This window comes from Prionailurus bengalensis, chromosome F2 (genome assembly GCF_016509475.1).
Source record: "Prionailurus bengalensis isolate Pbe53 chromosome F2, Fcat_Pben_1.1_paternal_pri, whole genome shotgun sequence".
Classification (NCBI taxonomy): Eukaryota; Metazoa; Chordata; class Mammalia; order Carnivora; family Felidae; genus Prionailurus; species Prionailurus bengalensis.
Genome location: NC_057353.1, coordinates 57,428,494 through 57,452,979, shown reverse-complemented (window position 1 = coordinate 57,452,979; position 24,486 = coordinate 57,428,494). Strand labels below are relative to the sequence as shown.

Sequence of the window (24,486 nt, the reverse complement as noted above, 5' to 3'; positions counted from 1 at the left end):
ACTGGAATAATTACAAGGGTCAAGAGGGAAACATCTACCTCTTTTTGTGTTTCCTGGGATTGGAAAGTAACCATTGGTCTTATTAACTATGTATTTTTTTTTAATTTTGTGCCTACTTTGTGAAAAATGTGGAACCTAATTTAAGATTACTACTCTAAAATACTTTTTTAACTAATACAAATTTACTGAGTATGCACTCAATATTATCCACTCTGGGCCAACCTCTGTGTTAGGCAATTGGGGTATCATTGTCCCAGAGCAGTGATAAGTTACTTGATTTCTAAAAGCTAAGAGTCTGAGGAAGATATAAACAGTTACATAGGCAATTTTAACAGAGCCTGAGAAGTGCTGTAAAACAGAAGCTTCTCAGAGAAGTTGATGTACAATTGAAACTAATGGATGAGGGAGCATTAGCTACATGTATGTGGGGGGATGTGTGTGAATGGGAGAGAAATGTTCTATTTAGGGGTAATGGCTCGTGCAAAAGACCATTCTTAAGAAAAAGCAGGATACGTTTGTGGTGGTATATATATCGACAAGCCATTTGGCTGATGTTCACGGAGTTAGGGTACAAAGAGTGCGGAGAAGGCTGTGGCTTGGGAAGATGGGGTAAATGCCTTCTGCTTGGAAGTTTGAGCTGCTCATTGTGGGGCGGTATGGCAGGATATACAAATGGAGGTATGTGTGTACATGTGGAGGTATGGCAGGATATACAAATTTGGGGCTGGATACAGAGAACTAGATCAAAGGTAATAGCTTTGGGAATCAAAGATTGATAAACAAAATAAAATTTCCAGAGAGAAGGTGTAGAAATTCTAAAAATCTGTTATATTTTCAACATATAAAGCATCTAGAGAAAGGCAAAATCTGCCACAGCCCTTACCTTTGATGAGTTTATAACATGAATGTTATTTTATTTTTTATAATTTTTTTAAATCTTTACTCTCTCTCTCTCTTGAGAGAGAGACAGAACACAAGCGGAAGAGGAACAGAGAGACAGGGAGACATGGATCAAAAGCAGGCTCCAGGCTCTGACCTGTCAGCACATAGCCCTATGTGGAGCTCAAATTCAGGAACTGCGAGTTTATGACATGAGCGGAAGTTGGGTGCTTAAAGGAATGAGTCATCCAGGTGCCCCCTTATAACATGATTGTTAGATGAGAGATAAACCAAAAAGCTAGGGCCAAAGTGAGAGGTTCTGAGAGAAGTTCCAAGAATATAGAGATTTATATGGGTTGAGGTTCTCATGGAAGACTTTTTAAAGAAATGAAACAGTATACGCATAAAATGTCCACATGAGAACATGTCAGAATGTCATTTTGATGAAGAAAATGTCAAAATGTCCAAAATATGAACATAATGTTCTTAATTTTGTCTCTGGAAAACTTTTGGCTAGATTAACAAACAGTATTCAGCTGAGCTCCCTATACTTATTTTTTCTTAATTTTTAAAAATGTTTTATTTATTTTTGAGAGAGAGAAGAGAGAGAGAGAGAGAGAGAGAAGGCAGGGGAGGGGAAGAGAGAGAGGGAGACACAGAATCTGAAGCAGGCTCCGCACTCTGAGCTGTCAGCACAGAGCCTGACTCGGGGCTCGAACCCATGAACCGTGAGATCATGACCCGAGCCGAAGTTGGATACTTAACCGACTGGGCCACTCAGGTGACCCTCCTGATATTTATTTTTAAACAATTTGCTTAATATCCATAAACTGCATTGAAACTTTAACACTCAGAAGTTCTTTTCATGCAAGGGTTATGTTCCTAAAGACGTCACAATTCAAAATCTCTTAAATATGTCTGTATTTCATAGAGTAATGAATTAAAAGAAGAGAGGAAAGCATTCTTAGAATTCATAACTCTAGAATAATAGGGGTTATCTTTTGCTATAATGCTGCTTTTAAGAATGTTTCAACATTATTCAGAATATTTTGTGGACTACTCTCTCCTAAGTTAACAGTAACATATATATGGTAGTGCATCAGTTTCCTTGTGTTTTATGATATCTAACTTTCTTCTAAAATATTATTTGTTAATTTGTTTCTGACTAGCATCATCACCATCTTATGACTGCTTGGATGCTTGGAAGAAATTTTTATATGACAACAGCATGTAAATTATAATTACAGTGACTGTGAAAATAATAGTGAGCACCTTTGCTTTACCAGCCTGTTCCCAACTCAGAGCCTGAGTGATCATTGAAAAACAGACACCCTAGGATCCACATACATTTGTCCTTTTGATAGTCCATTCATCAGAACCCATCAGAGGATGGGGAAAGAGAGCATACTGCAGCTGGAATAGAAGGGGAAGAGGAAGAATGGAAGGAGGAAGACTGGGACGAGATGAGGGCAGAAAGATAAGGGAGTAGAGAATATCACGGAGTACTTTTTGGGCCATTACATGGACTGTGGTTTTACTCAAGATGACATGGAGAACCATGAAAGTGTATGAACAAAGGATTGTCAAAGGAACATATGGATCCTTGGATGTCCTCCTTATCAGTGACATAAAAGTTGTTAGGCTCTGAGTTGAGAATAAACTACAAGGAGGAAGAATGGAAGTGGAAGAAATGGTGACTTTGTTAACACAGTAATTGCATTGATCTCACGCTCTTTTCCTTGCTGTTTCCCCAAATGCCAACCACATCCCCACCTGGATTCGCTATTCCCTCTGCCCGTGATGCTTTTCCTTATATGTCAACATACTTGTTCCTGTACCTTCTTCAGATCTCTGTTCCAATGTGATTTCTCAAAGGATGCCCTCAATGAACACTCCTTCTCCCCCCCACTGTTTTCTAATTTCTTTCTTCTCCTCAGCACTTATGACCATCTGGCCAAGTGTTTAATTGAATTATCTGTCTATACGTGTTTGTGGCTTTTCTCCTATCACAGAAATAGATGCTTCATGAAAGTTAAGGATTTTCATCTCTCTCTCTTTTTTATGGCTCAGTCTGTAGTGCAAAAAATAATGTCTAGTATATACCAGACACTCAATGAATATTTGTAAGATGAATGAAGGAATGCACTGTAATCATGCCCTAGTATTTCTCAGGCAAAGCATAGTGTACTAAAGGATTACAGGGGTTTCCAGTTAAAACAAAAGGGGAAAGAGCCATGTGGCATCAAAATAAACATGGTCTACAACCTACTTGGTCCACAGCTTTGAAATTAGAAGGTTCTTTATTATTTTCAATTGAATTATTTACATAAAGTTAGTTATAAGTAAGTAAGCATTTATTAATATTTGAATTATTAAGATATTTCAAATTTGTGTAATTCTAATTTACATAAAATGAAATTCCAGGCACACGACCCGCTACAAGAAGGCTTTATAGAGTACTTTTTCCATAAAAGAATTTTAATTTTGCTTTATAGAGTACTTTTTCCATAAAAGAATTTAAGCAAACGAAATGAAACCAAAAACTTCTGTTGTAATACTGATGGTCATAAGGAAAATAGGAACAAAGAAAGACAAACAGAGCATAGCGAACACTAATAGAAGACAAAGAAAAAAGCCACCTTCAGGTGACAGAAGAACACTCAAGTCAAGTGTATAGAGACCACTTTCTTTCAGTGACTGTCAGAACACTTGGGCTTAACTTTACAGATTAATTTTTTTTAAATGTGTATAACTGGCCCTGCCTCAAATTATACTCTGCAGGATCATGTGTTTGTCTCTCCTGTATATTTTTTTTCTTTTATAATGTTTTACGGACCACTGATCCCCAACTCTGTTCGTAATTCACCTCTCCTCTCGTATCAGTAGTGTTGCTACGGAGGAGACGGTAGGGGATGGTTCTATGATTTATAATCTCCCGGCACGTTGCTCTGCAGTGCAACTGAGGCACTCAGCTCTTTTGATTTCTCTTAGTTACATCCCATTAGGAATCAAGGCAGAGAATGTACAGTTTACTGTTTAGAGTGAGAGCTCTGCAAGGAATCTCCAACCCACCTACTGTTCCCAAGAGACTGGGTGTGGTCAAGACCAGGGAAGTAGAATAGTTTCTTACTCACATTCATGCAGGCCTTGGTTCCCCTAAAAATAAAAATTAATGCATTTACATATCTTTTTTACCTGATTAATAATGCCTTTTAAGAACATAAAGAACATAATGAGATGAGATATTTCTTAGGAAGACCAAAGGCACTTGCACAATGTTTTAGCAGATTGTGCCTCATGCCTTCAAGACCTGATTAAGTTTCATTTTCTCTGTGGGCTTTCCTCAACTTCTACAGGCAAAATCATTTATCCCATTCACAGTGCCCCCACCAAACTCGTTTATAGCACTTAGCACATGGCATAGCAATTTATCATTTAATCTGTTTATCCCACTCTGCTCCCAGAGTGCCCGCTATGTACTAGAATCCCTATCCATCTATCAGATGTTTAATATGTAACATTTTAATTCAAGGTGCCATATTTTAGATGGTTAGATTTCTATCACTTAGGGGAAATTTGAATTTATTATGTTTTATACTGACAAATTATCTACTCTGTAGGCAATCTTATTGTTCAATAGACACAAGAAGATGCATTTGGATTTTATTTCATCATCTAGAATCTGTAATGAGAGGATGAAATGACTCATCATGTGTTGTTGTTGTTGTGAGCAACAAATACCACACTAGTACCAATGATTCATATCTAGTTTGAATGGAAAAGCCATTTCCAAAACCAATAGTCTGCTAAGGATCATCCCTTGAAACAAAACATAGGCTGGCACAAGCAATCTTGCTTCTGATTCTTTGAATTATTTTTAAATTTCTGGACGTGTGTGTGTATGTGTGTTTGTGTGTGTGTGATCTGAAGTACCCATTCTAAATTAGCCTACTTTTTTCTGAAGATAGTTTTGTCTCTTTTTGCTATTAGTAGAAAGAAAACAATAACAGATTAGTAAATTAGAATGGCAAAACACAGGATGATTCATTTCCTTGGATTAATTTGGTACTTTCCACAGAATGTAAATACTCCCTGGGCTTCATGTGCTTAGAAAGGTATTAAGTGGGGCACCTGAGTGGTTCAGTGTGTTAAGCATCCAACTCTTGGTTTCAAAGGCTCGGGTCATGATCTCATGGCTTGTGGGTTTGAGCCCTGCATTTGGCTCCACACTGACAGTGCAAGGCCTGCTTGGGATTCTCCCTCCCTCTCTCTCTGTCCCTCCCCTGCTTGTGCTCGCGTGTGCGCTCTCTCTCTCTCAAAAATAAATTAACTTTTTTTTTAAAAAAAGAGAAGATATTAAACAACCAGAAGGTGTGCCTGAGGACATATATAGAGTCAAGGATTGGGACTCTAGCTCATTATTTTTATATTTGCAGATGTAAAATCAAGAATTATCTGCATTAGGAGTTACATTACTCATTTTATCTCCGTGAAACCTGAAAATTTGAGCTAATATTTCTTATTCTGAAAAGTTATTTAGAGATTATCGGGGCACCTGGGTGGCTCAGCCCGTTAAGCATCTGACTCTTTATTTTGGCTCAGGTCATGATCTTGTGTTCCTGAGACTGAGCCCCATGTGGGGCTCTGGGCTGGCAGCATGGATTCTGCTTGAGATTTTCTCTTTCTCTCTCTGCCCCTCTGCCCGCCCCCCCTTTCTCTCTCTTAAAATAAATAAATGAACATTTAAAAAAAAGAAATTATTAAATTGTTAATATGTGAAATTTTGTTCCTCTTTATATATTTAATTTGCAAAAAATGTTTCAATCTGTGGTAAACCCTTTGATACCTTAAAAACTCACCTAAAATGCCACATTTTCCAGGAACTGGATATAGCTTGCTTTATAGTATATGAATATAATTAGTGAGTACTTAGCATGGTGCATTTTAATACAGTTTGAAGAGGAAAGCAGGAGGCTTCTCCCTGAATTTGAAATCATGACATTTCATTCATTGTTCAAAGAAAAGTCCACTATTGCAGGCTCAATAGACTCTCAGGGCCTTTTCTTTCCCTCCCTCCCTTCCTTCCTTCCTTCCTTCCTTCCTTCCTTTCTTCCTTCCTTCCTTTCTCTCTCTCTCTCTCTCTCTCTCTCTCTCTCTCTCTCTTTCTGTCTTTCTGTCTTTCTGTCTTTTTCTTTCTTTTTTTCTTTCTTTCTTTCGTTCAAGAGGGAGAAAGAGAGCACAAGCAGGGGTGAGAGGCAGAGAGAGAGAGAGAGAGAAAATTCCAAGTAGGCCCCAGGCTCAGCACAGAGCCGGATATAGGATCTGGGGTCCTGGGATCAGATCTAAGTCGAAATCAAGAGTCAGATGTCTAACCGACTGAGCCTCCCAGATGCCCCAAAGCTTTTGTGGGTGTTTTTCAAAAGACTGGGGAGGTGATGTTTTATGATTTCTGCAGACCTAGTTAAAATAACCTTAGGCTACCATTTACTGGTTAATCAGATCATATTAAAAAATTGTTCATTATTACCAGCAAGAAGCGATGAAATGGAGAAATCAGCGACAACTTGGATTTCAAGCAGCTAAGAAAGTCTCCTGCTGACCACTGCCATTTGAAACATAGCGATGGGAAATAGGAAAATATCAGAGAATTGAGATTATATATGTTATGCAAAGGACAGGAAGTCGAAGAGACCAAAACGTCCTTTATGTTCTACTGAGTCTTCTTTACGGTATTTAAAAATGAAATATAAGCCCATCCCTCTGATCACAAAAACCTTAACTTAGAACTTAGGACAGGATCGACAGATCGTGCCTGAAATTCTTTACAAAAATACCAAGCTTCACTATGATTATATTTGTGGAAATAAGCCTTAGAAACAGTTCTTTAAAACTTCTGGACTTGTTGAATATTAAGATAAATGTGGTAAACTCTCTCTCCCCCTAACCTCGACTGAAAAAAATACTTTATTTAAAAGAAAATTACATATTACAGTTTGAAAAAGTTAACTAATATTGGTTTTGGAGAGTGTCAGTGGGGCAAATGGTAATGATTTCAGCTGAAAATTATTTTTGTTTTATGTGTACAATGATATGTGAATCAATAATCCTACTTAAATGACTCTGTTTAATGTAGATTTTATTTCAAAAAGCAACTATGCTTTTTTAACCATACCTTAATTTAGGCAACATATGTCTGACACATTCATTACATTATACATTCCCCTCTTTAAATGTACTGTTTTACATACTTTAAAAATTTGTTTACTCTAAATTTGGCTCATTTAATTAGGTATTGGGAAGCTTTCAATATCATAGATATCACCATCATATTTAGGAAACCAAATGTGCTTTATTTGCCTTCTTATCCTTTCACTTAAAAATGTTAGAGGGACGCCTTGGGTGTCTCAGTGGGTTGATCATCCGACTCTTGATTTCAGCTCAGGTCACGAGCCTTGGTTAGTGAAATGGAGCCCCGAGTCAGGCTCTGCACTGAGCATGAAGACTGCTGGTGATTCTCTGTCTCTCTCACTCTGCCCCTCCCCCATGTTCATGTTTGCTCTCTCTAAAATAAAAAAAAAAAAAGAAGAAGAGGAAGAAAAAAAATGTTAGAGAGATGGTGCTCACAATAAATACAGGAAAACGTACAAAGAAGATCTATCCACTCCTCTTTCCTACTCTCCCTTCTTCCTGTTTCAGTACATTACTTTGTTAAGTTTACACTTAATCTGAGACTATTTTAGATGAAAGACACTGCGTTTTAACCTCCAAATCGGAAACGTGATTTGAACGTCTCGGACACTTATGGTTTAAGATTAAATTTAATATTATTTAATCAACACATTGCAGAGAGCAGATTCCCATGGGCTAAGTAAAATTAAAAGTTACTCCTACCTTTCCTTTTTCCCTCCCTAACCTTCAGGAAAATTAATAACATTCTTTTTTTTTTCTTCAAACTTGGGTTCTTTTTTTTTTTAATATAATTTATTGCCAAGTTAGCTAACATACAGTGTAAACAGTGCTCTTGGTTTGGGGGTAGATTCCCGTGATTCATAGCTTACATACAACACCCAGTGCTCATCTCAAAAAGTGCCCTCCTCAATTCCCATCACCCATTTTCCCCCCTCCCTGCCACTCCAACCCTCAGTTTGTTCTCCATATTTAAGAGTCTCTCATGGTTTGCCTCCCTCTCTGAGACTTTTTGGACAGCAACATGCAGAAGAATGAAACTGGACCACTTTCTTATACCATACACAAAAATAAACTCAAAATGGATGAAGACTTAAATGTGAGACAGGAACCCATCAAAACTCTAGAGGAGAAAACAGGCAACAACCTCTCTGACCTCAGCTGCAGCAATAATATTGTTTAGTGAAATTATTTCCTTTCCCCGAAATCCTGCCTCCCATTATCCAGACCACCAGAATCCCACCTATCCTTGAAAATGCAACCCAAAAGCTACTTTCCTGATGAAACATTGTCTGACTTTTCCATAAGAAGGGATTTTTCTCTCCTTTAAAACTGTGAATGTCGTCAGTTCTTTTATACCCCTTACTTTGTAGCATAGTTAATTCATACTATTGCTGTCGTCCTTGAAAAGTGAAGTTCCTTGATTTTGTCATTTGTATCTTCATCTTGCAGTGGAAATGCCAACTAGTAGTTGAGAATTTGGGGTCTGGAGACTAACAGATCTGAGTTCGAAACTTCACCAATTCTGTGATCTTGGGTAGATGTATTCAGCTACTCCTATCTTCAAATTTGTCTTTGGAAATGCAGGCTTACTTCACTGAGAGGTATAAATAAAACACTTAGTGTAGGAAGCACTTAAATGCCATTAACCTTTGTTATTGCTTATATCCCCTTCATATATAAAGCTTTGCATATAACATGCAGAGTAGCTAAATTCTATTGGGTGAAAGAATTATATTTTGTTCTTGTTTCCTACAAACACTATTTATTATCCTTTAATCCAAAAAACAACTTGTTTCGCTTAGTCTAGTATCACTACTGCCTTGTTAACAGTATTTATTGGGCTTTCACAGGGTCTAGAAAAGTATATTAGAATCTTGGAATATCAGGAATATTGTTAGTTGCCGTCTTATTCTCCAAATACTTACCACTACAATTTGTTCCTCTTCGCTAGAATAACTCACTAGGAAATGTAAAAACATTCCTATGATATAAAGGATTATTTTCTCTTACATCATAACTATGTATGAAGTACATGTAAATGGAGTAGGAATATTTGTATACAAACATTTTTCACACAGCACCAAAAAGTTTTATATCACTATTATTTTACCAATTGAGTTAAATGAAACAAAGAGTAATGTATATGTTTAAAAGTCTTATCATTATAAACCAATAGCCATTTCAGCCCATTATGCCGTCTTCAAACAGGTAATGAAAACAAAATAATCTATTCTAAGCACAATGATCACATTTTTCAGTGTATTTTTAGATATTGAGTCATTTGTCTTAAAACTATTGCAGAATTTGTTACTATATTCTTGTAGCAATTTTTCTAATGTATATGTTGTTCCATAATCACAGTCTATGTAGAATATAATCCTGCATCTTCACTTATCACCTTAAAAATCACACAGGTTTTCCCAAATGACTTCTTTAATAGTGTAGTTTTAAAATGCTAGAATATTAGGTCTTCAGAATTGGGATGGCTTTTGAAAATCCTGCTTAACCTCCATCTCTGTCTGTACTTAATATAAACATCTTCATTTTTAAAATTTTTCAATTTTTCTTTCTTTTTTAAATGTTTATTTTTGAGAGACAGAGAGAGAGACAGAGAGAGAGAGAGAGAGAGAGAGAGAGAGAGAGAGAGAATGCAAGCAGGGGATGGGCAGAGAGAGGGAGACACAGAATCTGAAGCAGGCTCCAGATTCTGAGCTGTCAGCACAGATCCCAATGCAGGGCTCAGACTCACAAACTGTGAGATCATGACCTGAGCCGAAGTCGGATACTTAACTGATTCAGCCATCCAGGCGCCCCTTCAATTTTTTTAAATTCATAACTAACCCAGACCGAAACAACAGCAACAACAGCAACAAACACAAACAACCACAAATAAGGATTTCTGCCCTCCAACCTATGCCACCACTGGCTGTGCTTGTAGCTCTCTACCTTCCTTTACCACCAATATCATTAAAGACATTGTCTTACTCCCTGCCTTCCCCGCGTCTTAATTACCAAAGCAGTGAACTCTTAGTATTCATTTTAATTGAACTCTCTGTGGCATTTAACACTGCTGATAGGATACAGCTTTCTTTGAATGCGCTTTTGCCTCTGAGTTCTGAGGCTCCGTGGATTCTGGTGTTTGCTTTTCTTCTCGATTCATACACGGTCTCTGGATGCATCCTTTTGTCTGGGGCTTACAATAGCAAGCCCTTGGCTACAAGCACGACTAGCTGCTGAGTGGACTTCTACACGTGCTATCCCGCAGGCGTAGCAAATTCATCACGTACAAAAGTAGATTCATGAGTATATTCAAAGCCACCCCTCTTCCTATGTACTCTTTCCTTTCCCTTTCTTTTACTTCCCACTTCCAACTATTCTGCAAGTTCTCTGCCCTTTACTTTCAATCTCTTCTTCCATTACTTTTGTTCAAACCCTCACCATCTCCTGTTGGCTACAGTTATCTTCTCTAGCTTTTCCTCCCTCTAGGAACCCAGGGCTGCAATCCATTCCCCATGGAGCTGCCCTGATGGGTTTATTAAATCCTTTCCTCTTTTTCTTTTCCTAAAACTCTTCGGTGGGGCTCTAGTGCTGACATGATAAAGTCTGAATTTCTTAGAGTGGCGCATGAACTACTGGTTCTCCTAAGCATATCAATCGAGACTTTTCATTCAAGCAGTTCTCCGTTTCTCTCTGCCCAGAATCTTTTTTTTCACCATTTTTATTACTTTTATAACATTTTGTTTTACTCAAATCAAGGATAATGTACTTCATGAAGTCGTCCCTGATCTATCATCTTGCCACTCCTTTAAAACGTATGATTTGCTCATGTTTGCCATCCCAGGCCAAATTTGTATTATGCTACACATTACACATTAGTGCAGTGCAGTTTTTATGTCTATTTCTCTTCTAGCTCACATATCACCTAAGAGCCTAATCTTTAAGACTTAATGTAGCACCTGATATATCCACAGGTATTATAGTTAGTGTTATTTGTAATGAGTAAATGAACTGAGTGCCGTAGACTCTGAGTAGCTGCTTATGGAAGTAAAGGAATCCTGAAAGAACATTATCAGGTTACAGGAAATCCTCCATACTTTTTGGCATAAAATTGTATATTGAATTAAAAAAAATTTTTTTTAACGTTTATTGTTGATAGAGCATGAGGAGGAGGGGGCAGAGAGGGAGACACAGAACCCGAAGCAGGCTCCAGGCTCTGAGCTGTCAGCACAGAGCCCGACACGGGGCGTGAACTCACAGACTGCGAGATCATGACCTGAGCTGAAGTTGGAGGCTTAACTGACTGAGCCACCCAGGTGCCCCTTATATATTGAATTTTCTTAAAGTTTTAAACTTATGTTCTTTAATTATGACTAACTCATAAAATAATAATTCTGCATGACAATGATTGCCATGATTTTTGTGGTAAAAATTGAATATAGTAAATGCACTAAAATAAAATTTTAAGGAGAAATGTAGCAAATTCCAGATTAAATTCTTTTAGTGAAAATATGTTTTTAGAAACTCTTGATTTGTAAACTTAAACAAGGAGTAGTTTGCACTTGGACATATAACTGTGCTGTATTTGGAGAGACTGGAAAGAGAAAAAAAGAAATCCAGTGAAGTGTCACTGTTGTCTAAGAACAACAAAGGAAAGGTAAAGCCAGACTTTATACAATACTAATGGATTCTCATATTTTCAGCAGTGGCATAAGAAGATTAATATACCTATCTACCCTCTCATCTCTACCACTTTCTGAGAATCTAGGCATATGTGAGTACCTGTTTGAGAAAAAAAATTGACAAAAAAAATTTCTAAATTACTAATGTGTTATTTATACTGCCAAGTCATAAAGGCATATCAGGAAAAGTTTTCCTGAATGTATCCAATATTATTAACACATTTTATCACATTTCACAATTTCTTAGATGCCCCTTTTAAAAAAAATGAACATCTCTGTAATTGGTATGTATCTCACAACCAATGACTATCACAGATTATTGGCAACGTTTTTGCTTGAGACACAAAATAATGGTGACTCTTAAAATCAGTGGTGTCCTAATTTCAGGAAATATAGTAGAAATTAGATTGGTGACATAGCAGGTTCAATAATGGATTAAAAAGTTTTAAAAAAGGTAAATTTATATTTATGATATAAAGTAAGTGGTTGATTTGGATTTGACAGTTTGAATGGCCCCCCTCCCCCCCGCCAACACACCATTCTATATAACACAAGAATTACCATTATTTTTACTCTGGTAATAATTAAGCATATGGAAAATCATACTTGTACTTAATGCTACACCTTATTTGACTTGGCATCCTATATGTTTAGGTTTGAAATTGTTCTGCTTTTTGAATAATTCAAGTCAAGTTTATTTTAACCTTGGTTAAAATAAACTTGTGGTGCTATCAAAAAAGCATAAAAGAAGAGATTCAATTATAATGCACATTCTTAAAAATAACTGCAAACTTCACTGATCATAGACATTTTTCAAATTTCTCAGCCAAATTACTGAAAAGCATTTTACCAGTTTATCTGAAAATGTGTGGCTGTATGCACACAATAGATGCTACCAGATTTTCTTACCCTAGTAATGGAGATTAATGATGCACGGGCTGGCCTGTTTTTCAGTAAGTAGGAAAAAATTGAAATTCAATGGATATTCCTGCTCTAGTGAATTCCTCACTATAGCAGTGACTCTTACCACCGATTCCAGTACACGTCTCTCTCCTACTCCAATCCAAGGAAGACTATATTTATCAACATATTATTTTCAGCTCAGCAAAGAATTTTATGTTGGTAACTTTCATAGGTTTTTTAATCTGTATGTTTAAATAAAAATATTTATATGACTAGGATTTGTTTTTCTACAAAATGGTATCATAGCAAATAGTGTTTGGATTGGAGATTGCATACAAAATATTTATATTCTATGAGAAGTATTAAAGTTAAAGGTCTTCCAAAAATAGTTCCCTAATACTCTGATAAATTATATAATATTTTTATATCATTAATTCCTGTGATTTAAAGATAACCTCCCAGTTCAAATTAGAAGAAGGAAACATTATCACCTACTAATGTCTTAACATTGATTATTTTGGAGGAAAGTCATATTGGCAAATGTAAGCTTTAGAAATTAGTGACATTAGAACATAAAGTTTATTCTAGACCAAAGCATGAAGGAAACAGGTGCTGCGCTCACGTTAGAGTAGGAAAAAATGTGCTTACTATACTTCAAAATAACATTGCAACTCCTTAAACATGAAGCAATAGTTTTCTGACCCCAAATCTCAAATATTTTATGAACAAGTCTCATTCAATCAAGTCCTATATTCTTCATCTTCTGCAACTGACTTTCTAAGCCTTAAAAACAAAAGTATTCCCAGGGCACCTGGGTGACTTAGTCAGTTGAGCGTCCTACTATTGATTTTGGTTCAGGTCATGATCTCACAGTTGGTGAGTTTGAGCCCTGCATCTGGCTGTGCACTGACAGTCTGCTTGAGATTCTCTCTCACCATCTCTCTCTGCCCTTCTCCCATTCATGGTCTCTCTAAATAAATAAATACATAAACTTAAAAAAAAAGCTTTCCCCCGCCATAAGAACAACAAGCAACTCATATTTAGTGACATCCCCTTTCCTACACATCTAAGAAAACCATTTTTCCCCTATCATAACAGATGAATAACAGAAGAAACTCTAATCTTGAGGGACCTCCCTCTAGCTCAAACTTGCAAAAATAAAACCTCTCCCATACCAGATCTCTCATTTCCCAGAACCTGTTACAACCCTCCCCATGATATTTTCAGAAATGTTTCTTCTGTTTGAAATATTCTTTCCCTCAACCTACCTTGTCCTATCACTTTTAATTTACTAATGTCAGTCCTTCAGACAAGTCTTGACTTTATTCAGAACAGTGCTCCTCATTATGTGTCTTCACATACTAGATGTTTATTTGTATCATTATATAGTTAAACATCTGTCTTTTCTTCTACAAAGTAAGTTCTATGAGGGTTTCAACACTGGATCTCTCATGACCAGTAAATAATAAGGATTTAACAAATATTTGTGAAATGAATCAATGTGTGTGTGTGTGTGTGTGTGTGTGTGTGTGTGTGCTTAATCAGAGCATAATATTATCTGTCTCTAGCCACTTTAAATATCTTAGTATACATTCTCTACCAAGGTACCCAGTTAAGCAAAAATATTAATTCTTTGTATTAAAATGAGCCTGTAGCTTTTTTATTAAGATAAATGTTTCTCTTATATTTGTTCCATCAGATACGCAATTTATTACAGCACCTGCCTGAAAACCCTGGCATTGCCCTGATGTAGTAAGCCACAGACTTGGGTTTGTTCAGTGAAAGCTGCATATTCTCCATAAATGTCACTATGACTGGATGATAATGACAGTTTTTCAACTCACTTGGATGTCTAGGACTTCCTTTACTCAAATTGTTCTTTCCCATGTAGCTGATGTTTTTTGTTTATATAACCTCGTCTTGTTAGAATCATCTAACCATGTTTCTTCTCTCTTAGTGCTAGCTGTTCTGCTAGTCCTCCCCCACCCCCCTCCCCTCCTGCCAAGTGATTCTAACATTTAAGAATGTTCAATCACAGTTTGCTGATAGTTATATCTTCTCATTATTAAGTATGTTTTGTGAAAAAGTCCTGTGATATTCATGTCATATACAATAAAAATGTTGTAGTTACCGTATTTTTTCTGGATATTTATGAACATTATAGCCACAATTGTTATTTGTGAGAATTATCGCTAGTACTTCAATGTGACGTTATTTCCTTTGTTCCATTACACCATCACAGCCACCCGATGCTGGGAAGAATAGAAAAATATAATTCCATATCAAGTTATTTGCGCCTTTGTTTGGGTCCTGAAATCCCATCCACCGGAGCTAGGGGTGCTGTTTACCTCTAGTAACAATGGCAGTTATAAAGGCTGAGTGTGAGACCATGGCAAAGGGCCAGGAGTTCAGGATAGCTGAACTGCATGGTCCATGGGAAAGAATGGTGGGTAATAGCTAGAAAGTCAGACTGGATTCACAGTATAAATGGCCTTGTATGATGATATTCTGTGAACTTTGATTTGCTGGTGGTGAGTACATTTGAGGCACAAAGTACAAGATCAGATTTGCATTTGCAAAATATCATCATGTCAGCTTATTACACAACAGAGATAGAAGCATGTTCATTGCTAGACAGGCATATGGTCAAACTGTGCAAAGTTTGTTGTTAATTTCAACATTAGATCCCTTTCAATTCCAGTTGGCAAACAAGAGGGCTGTAGGAGGAGAGCTTGTACAGGGCAAATATTAGTTCTACACTGGCTACTTGTAAGCCAGTTTTGGGAATATTTGAAATTCAAAGATAAAATCAAAGATGAGACCACATGTAAAAATAATTTTTTTTATTAATCACCTAGCTCCTAGAGTTTAGTATTGTGGTTAAATGAATTCCTCTTTTTATCCTTTATTTTATCAAGACTCATTGAAAAATAATAGATTTCTTCACATTCTTGTATATGTAAGTGGAACATTCTGAACTGATTCTCATTTTTTATGTTTTAAGATCTTCCTTTGGTATGAGACAATCATTCTGAACATTAATAATTATCTATAATGGAATATAGATGTATACTTTGTAAGTGGGGTCAACATGTTCTGATCTCCGGGACAGACCCAAGCCCACATAAAATAAACCTCTTAGTTTTTAATGGAATGTCCTTAAATAGCCTGTGCAATAGTTAAAGAATAAAGAAAAAAGTGACCTTGCATATCAATTTATCTAGAATAGTCTCAGTCTCTACCTGTTGTGTGGGATAATCATTAATAGTGCCTCCTGTCATACTAAAGAAGTATTTTGACCTGAGAGAGAAAATATATACTTATAATTTTAACACCATGGGCAAAGGCAGATGTAAATCTCAGTGTAAATCCGAGCTCTGATACACACTGTTTGATTTTAGCAAGAAAGCTCGCTTTGGTGTCTCCATCTCTAAAACTAGAGAAAATAAGTTTTAGCTTGCAGAGTTGTGAGACAAAAAATGCATAATTGGCTTCATGGGTATGAAACCTATGTAGTCACACAGGGCTCTATGCTAAGATGTGTCCCATGCTTGATTTAATGCTTTATTGGTCTCCTGAAATGCTCAGGACATTTTCAACAAGGGGGAGTGTACTTTCATTTTGCTCTGGTCCCCACAGTTTATATTCAGTCCTGATTAAATGAGAAAGATACTAACTTAATCCAAATTTTCTAACTTAATTCTTCCATTCTGGTTTAAGTCCTGATTTCATATCACCAACCAGAAAATCATGTATAGCCATTTAAACCAACTGAAATATTAAAAATATCACAGAAGCAGATTATTTTTCATATAAAAGCAAATCTCCATTAAATTATATAATATAGATCCAACAATGTTTATGGCAGAAGGCACTTACCACATATTCAAATGTTGAGAACTTAGCAATAAATTATTAGTATATTTTCATGGGTAATGAAGTAACTTATTGCTTTGCTTTTGGGGCGAGCCGGGAGGTTGTTTTGTTCAGTTTACACAAGTTGTTAAAATAATTTTAATGTTATAAATGATTCTCCAAAATTACGAAGAGTCCTCTGGCTTTTTACACACATAAATGTCTTTCTACACCTGGATAGTCACCCTGGGACAATGTAAGTATCCTAAGCTCTTTTTCTGTATATAAAGCAAATTAATGCTACCGTTAGTGTTTACACTTAAATATTCATAATGATAGCTTTAATTTTTGAGCTCTTATTGTATGCCAGCACCGTGCTAAATACTCTACTTGCATTTTCTAGGTATGTTATCAACTCACACATCCAAACAAAATATCCTCCTGAGGAGGGTGTTATTATTTTCATTGTAATGATGACTATATTGAATCATGGAAAATAAATAACTTTCCAGAGCCATATGGATAGAATATAGAACTTAATTTTGAAAACAAAATCTCTGAATTTTAAAGCCTGAGCTCTTAGTCAATGTATCAGTGTTTTGCAAGCTGGCATCCAAGAATGTATTCTCAGAAATCCATGATTCTATAATAATTTAAACTGTGTATTCTCTAATAGATAATCTAACTGATAAAAACATATGTGTATTCTGCATCATCTGTGTGGTCTGATACATCTGTCTTTATGCCCCCACAACTATACCTAATTTCTAATAAGCTAAGAAGAAGGAAATGAGACCGGTTTAAAATAGGAATGATTCTTTCCCACTAAGTAAAGGACACGTGGCATCATATTGTACTATACAGATGAAGTTTCTCCACAGTCTAGAGAGGGATGAGGGAGAATTGAATCATCACACAGCATAGTGTATTTAAAGGCATAGCAAACTCCAAAAGTCTGTACGCTAGCAGCTGGCTTCTTATCCCCATTGCCAAGGGCGACTTAATTTCAGAAAAATGAAATCTTATGCCACATTAGACACATGGTGCTATTTTAAATTGTATTGTTTTAGTAGTTTTATTCCCATATTTTTAAACATGTTTTAGTATTATATGTGTGTACAACTGAAAGCATAAGAACATATCTATTTTGTGTTAGAACATGCTTAAGTTGCATTAAAATAAAAACAATTTAAATCAGTATTAGGAGTTATTAAGGTTTTTTTTTTTCCTTTTACTTTAAAAAGAACTTGTTGGAGCTCTGTTGGGTGGCAGTTCTTCATGTGACTGGTTGATTGTTAGCATCACATCATTAGTTTTTATTATTATTTCATACTATGTTGTTATATTGACTGCTCCATTTTGATCATTTTCATTTTCTCATTAGCCTTTTTTCTTTTGCCTTATTTTTGTTAATGTTTAAGCATTTGAAAGTTAAAGCAATTCATTATACTTTAGTTTGCTATATAATTCCTATGATTATTTTCATGAATCATTACTTTAAAAATCTTATTTCTGGAACATAATGATTTGCTTTCTTTTCTTGCTAAGATAAACCTTTGAAAAACAGAACTCTCCCTGACCTCTGGTATAATAATATGAAGCAAGTTATTAGATCTGAAAGAAAACTGAGTTCAATGAATTTCTGAGACATAAGGAATATGTTTGGGAATTTACAAGGACTTGTTTGGTTTTGGAACATTACCACAAACCTTTTTAAAGTAATAAATTAAAATTAAATCTTGAAAAAAAAGTGGAGAATTCTAAGTAGTTAGACACGTCCTCAATTTTTGTTAAATTAAAACAGGAGGGTTAGCAGTAGCATACACTGATTATGAAAATGCCTTAATTTATTTTATTTTTTAAGTTGGGAGAGGTAATCCATTTTTCAAAGGTGCCAGTTTGCTGCAGTTATTGATTAGTGGATTCTACCCATTATATCAGTTTTCAAAGGCAATGTCGTATTTATTTCCCTTTTTGTTACTGAAGTTCTTGGATCAGGAGAAGGCTGACTATGGGAAGGGAAAAGGGTCAAATTCAGAAACAGTTATGAAAAAATCAGATAAGAATCATTCTAAAATAAAATTGATCACTCTATTTTTTATACTTTAAAAGAAATAAATTATAAATCTAAAGGTAATCAATTAATCAGAGATCTACAAATTAAAAGGCATCCTGAAAATCTTTTGCTTTCATCTTTTTCCACGCTATCCTTTCATCCTAGGGGCGGGAGGACAATACTGAAACTACCATATATTTCTGTTTATGTACAAGTGTCCTGTCCGTGGACAGTCGTTTCTTCTTCCCATATATTATTTGAGGGAATGAATCATCCGCAACACACAGCCATTCTGTACATCACTTTTCTGTCAAGCTCTAGTTAAAATAAAATGCATTAACACTTCCATACATTACATTACTTGAAAATGATAATACCTTCTATTAAACTGTACTTCCATATTCTGTTTTACCTGCAGCTGAATGTGGTGCATCTGCAACAAATAATGAAGGGATTTTGCTCTCTCCAAATTATCCACTCAACTATGAAAACAACCACGAATGCATTTATAGTATTCAGGTTCAAGCAGGAAAGGGGATCAATATTTCAGCCAGAACATTTCATTTAGCACAAGGAGATGTTCTTAAGGTAGGTGAACTCAACTTATACTTAGATCATTTTTAGTCATTAAGTATACATTAATATGTATATATATGTGAATATTGGTCTAATTACCCATAAGTTGATTCTGCCATTCATAGATTTAAGTTAGACATTATTTTCCATTTTCCTATTATCATTTTCATTGAGGTAAGTGTTATGTTTCCAATGTTTATTTATAATAATACACCTTTACTTTATGACACATAAATTTTAATGTTTCAGTAACACCAAAATAAGGACATTTTCATGTCAAATATCTTATATTCAACTATATATATATATATATATATATATATGTGTGTGTGTGTGTATATATATATATATATAACATAATATGAGAATGGTCATTTCTTTAAGAAATATAATGATGATTTATTTTTCTTTGGTGTCTATAAAGTAACTTGGTTATCTCTGTTGACACATGGATAGTTTTTGCCTTTATGACTACAAAAATTTTATATCTAATAGGTACATAAAAATAATGACTTACTATCTATAAATTACTTAAGAAAAGTATATTTTGTTAATAATAAACTTTTAGAGTGAAATGTATTAATTTATTTTAAAAAGTTGAAATAGTCAAATACCCTATTTTTAAAAGATACAATTTTAGGAAAATATTTCCATACTTGCTGATTCATATTTCGCAAAGTAAATGCTTTGTAAATATAATTTATATTCAGAAGTAGGATAACAACAAACGCTTCTATAAAATCACATTAAAATTTTTTTTTTAATAATTGCATACATGTTTCTTCATTGTCAAGATTCCCTTACCTGGTAAGAAATTCAACATAATTCTGTTTTCACAGATTTTAAAAAATAAATAAATAAATAACATCTCAGGTTGGCAGGGGTAGGGGATTCTTGTTTAAGCAGTGATTTTAAGACTGTTGATTATTTTTTTCTCTTAAAAAACATAACTGTGATGACACTTGATGGGTTTCTAATACAGACAGCACTATGTGCTTGTAAGATCTGTATGGACATGGGAAATTTCTCTACAGTACGCCTAGATGCATACAGCTTTACCATTCATTTAAAGCCATTCCTGTTTTTTACACTTTTCCCCAACAGGCAACAGAAATTGACTTTATAATCTCTTCAATCTCCTTTATGTTTATGGTTTGGATTCTCCTGCTAAAATAAGTTTTACTTGCTAAATTAAAGTCAACATTGAGATTAATGGGATGCTTAAATGTAGAACTGATTTTCCTTTTTACAGGCTAAGTATGGGAAAAATAAGTCATTGATCAGAGGTATACAGCTAGCCACTAACCTGTATCACACAAGCAACGATGATAAACATATATTTAGAAGTTCACAGCTAAGAAGTGCTTCCTCATGCCTCCCACTATCCTTCCTCAAATATTTCTTTGCTCTCTGTGATGCTTGAAAAGTAGCCAGTACTTTTCCGTACCGGATGATGTTTATTAATTGGAAAATTCATTTGGGATAGCAGGTGATGGCTTAAGAAAAATGGCCCTAATGTGTTCATCTGAGTGATTTCTGACTAATCTCCTATTTATTTGGAATAAGGTTACATTCACTTGTTACCCATGGACAACTAGTTCAAAGATACCTGCTACACAAGCACAGTTAGGCACGCACAGGCAGACACATGCACCCTCCAAAGGATGGATGATTCATTCTTGAAGACTGAGGAGCCCAAAGTCCTCTCAGGATGCGGGGTCATTTGCCTCCCTGCAAACCAGTCCATGAGAGTCCATCCCCATTCCAGCACTTTCCAACATGACACCTAGTGCAGTCAGCTCTTCCTCCATTCAGACTAGGAAAGAAGAAATAAGTAAAACAAACAGCCCATCATAGAAAACAAACAAACATTGTTTTTCTTTATATGGGAGAACTGGCTATATTCTTTGGAATAACATTCTCTTGTAGTCTTTATATGAGTATAATGTTTAGAAAAGTTTTTGTTTTTCTTTCTGGTTTCGTTTATAGTATCACTGTATTGAATTCTGACTAAAACTAAAACAGCGACAACAATAAAAACATGAGTGTGTATTGAATTTATCTATAGCTACACACACACACACACACACACACACACTTTCCTCTCTGAGAGTGCACCATCCAGACTGATGCCCACCTATCTACGCATTCTCTTTTCCCCTCCCTCTTCTTAGCATAAACTACTTTACTTATTTATAACCAAACAAATAGTTACGTCAAATGTAGACGATCATATGACTCCTCTAGGTAGTTTATTTCGGACACGACTACCAAATTTTATAATTCAGTAGATCTGGGGAAAACTCTTGCAGTTGCTCTGTACCTGGAATTGTGGATTTTTATAAAGTTCCTCAGATTATCTGATAACCATAAGGTTTGGGAATTATGAATATATCCTTCCTTGGTTCTATTGCTTTCAATGGGCAAGAATAACTGAACTTCTCAAACCTTCACTCAAAAAGGTAGCTTAATTAATTCTTTCAACTAACATTTATAGGAGATGTTTATTACATGTTCCCTCTAAACAATCAACAATGAACAGTTCCCACTGTCAGTCTGATAAGACAAAAGCTGAATTGCAATCAGAAGTACTACATCCGTTTTGTTGTTGTAATGTTTATTTCCAGAAAAAGATTGAGCACTATGTTCTGATAAGGGGATAAAACAGGGACAAAATTCAAGACAATATTGTTACTTCAGTCAGTATTGTGTAGTTTTATGTAAAAAAAGATTTATATATTATGTCAAATTCGACAGAATGGATAATTATGGAGAAGAGCCAGTAAAATACCTTAAAATTGGTTTTGAGAGTCTGAAAGAATGGGTGAAGAGAACTGATGTCCTATTTATGAGAAACTAGATAGTTAAAGGACTTGATTAATCACACTAATAATACTTCTTTTAGAAGTATGATAAGAACATTATTAAAATGCTGTTTTTCCAAGATGTATTATTTTCAAGCTTATTTTCTAACCCATGTGCTAGTCTTTGGGGATACTACTTGTGAGAACCTATTGGTAAATTTTTAGAAATTTTGTGAACTGGTTGTTAAGCATGGCCATTATTAAAATTAAGTTAAATTAGATTACAATTATATTACAATTAAGTTATATTAAAAACAAAAGTAACAAATACAACTTTCATTTCCTAATTATTTTACTACTTTTATTATTATGTGTTTTGTTTTAGGTTAGTTACATATATTGTATCTCTTTGGTGAATATACTATGTGAGGGTGCCTGCCCATCCTTTCCCAACTCTGCACAGAGATATCACATCAATAGCTTGATATTGGCAATACTAGGAATAGTTACACTGCAGAAATGGACAAACATTGTAGGTCTTGACTTGATCTATTGCTCTGCTCATAGCCTATACTTAAGTGAGAATAGGTTGTGTCTGGAGCCATTCTATTGTAAATAATGCAAAAAATATGGAGAAATCATATTTTCTAGAATTAAAAAACAATTATTTAATTTAGCTGAGAAGTTGCTCCGATCATTTACAAATACGAGTTTCTGATATAACGTTGTTTTTGCATTGCTTTACTCTGATCTTATTAACATAAAAAAATCAAGCAATATTCATTTAGGAACCACTTTTGTTTGTCAGTTCCAATTATAAGTTGCTGATACAAAATTTGGCAAAAAAAACCACCAAAAGCATTCTGTAAGATTCAATTAGCTCTATGGAATTTACAGTAATGAATATTGTATATTTTATTACCATTTGTAAGTTGCATGCTATAACATCCCTTAAATCAGGGATTCACAAACGACAGTCAGTTGGTCAAATTGTGCTTGCCACCCATCTCTATAAATAAAATTTTACCCGGAGAAAGCCATGTTTATTCATTTACATATTGTCCATGGCTATTTTTGTACTTCAGTGGCAGTATTGAGTAGTTATCCCCCCCATCTAAAATATTTCCTAATTCTTTTTAGAAAAAAATTGTCAACCTCTCTTTATATTAGTATACGTTATTAAAAGAACATATGGGTGGATATATATATTCAACAAATTTGTTTGAGTGCTGGTTGCTAAATATTTTCTAGCACACCAGTGATCTCTTGGGTCCACCACACATATCTGTCAATCAAGTCTGCCTGTTCACTGGCAATCCTTTGTTATCTCTCCCTTCAAAAGCACTCTCTACATATTTATTCATTCTTTCCCATACTGAGTATAACAGAAGTGAAATGATTTGTAACAGGCCATACAGCTTTAAAGGTAGAACTGGGACTTTAACTTTGTTATAAAACTGCAAATCTAAAACCCTGAAAAGCTCACCCTTCATTGTGTCCCAGACTCCTTCACTAAAATATATTAGCTCCTATAATTGAGTGCACGTGATATAGCTATTGCAAAGATGTACATAGTTTAATACAAACAAAAAATTCTCTGTTTGTTTCATTTTATTTTGGAGAGGATGTAAGGTTTAGAATATTATCCTTTTTGATGAACCATTGTAAAAATTATTCTTTCTTTTTATTTTTTTTAATTTTTCAAATGTTTTTATTTATTTTTGAGACAGAGAGAGACAGAGCATGAGCAGGGGAGGGGCAGAGAGAGAGGGAGACACAGAATGTGAAGCAGGCTCCAGGCTCTGAGCTGTCAGCACAGAGCCTGATGTGGGGCTCCAGCTCACAACTGTGAGATCATGACCTGAGCTGAAGTCGGACGCTTAACCAACTTAGCCACCCAGGCGCCCCCTTCTTTTTATTTTTTTATTCAAACTTTGACATCTCACTCACATTATCAGAAAAAAAAAAGTTTAAGTTTCCAAATCAACCTTTAAACAAGTGGCCAAAAATAAAATTCTAATATCCACGAGCAGGGATAATTTAAGGCTTGAATGATTATACACATGTACATGTGTAACTTTTCTCTTTTAATTTTATTTTCTATGTACTTTCTGCTCTTGGGTTCAGATAACATCTGACTTGCTAATTGACTGAAGGAATGACTGAGAATATGCCTTCTAATTATGCATTTATTATAAACAACAGTTTTGAGTGTTGATAAGCAATTCATTATAAAAGGGTTTGACCTTCCAGATCCAGGAGGGTCTCTACACCAAAACTAATTTCAAGCCCTGATCTATTATAAAAGGTTTGATAACTGAAACATGTCAACATTAAGTTCTAGTCTCTTCTATTATAAGACTACCAGGTTAATGGCAACCATTTGACAAATTAGAGCCTCATCAAAGAGTTTCATTAATGTCACAAAAGACCTCAATGCCTTTCATGATATTAATTCTTAAATCAGTTTGAACTTCTACATTTGACATTAAAGTAAGTCTTTGTTATCTGAATCAGGTGCTAAGTAACAGAATATTTCTATGGG

The 24,486-nt window shown here is 35.2% G+C and overlaps 1 protein-coding gene across 1 annotated transcript in view; it reads left to right on the top strand.

Moving 5' to 3' along the window:
* CSMD3 (CUB and Sushi multiple domains 3) overlaps positions 1-24,486 on the top strand; it is a 1,274,540-nt gene that overhangs the window by 911,110 nt on the left and 338,944 nt on the right. The window contains exon 23 of the mRNA XM_043601622.1: positions 18,980-19,149. Within this exon, the coding sequence (XP_043457557.1) occupies positions 18,980-19,149 (170 nt within the window). The remainder of the gene's footprint in view (positions 1-18,979; positions 19,150-24,486) is intronic.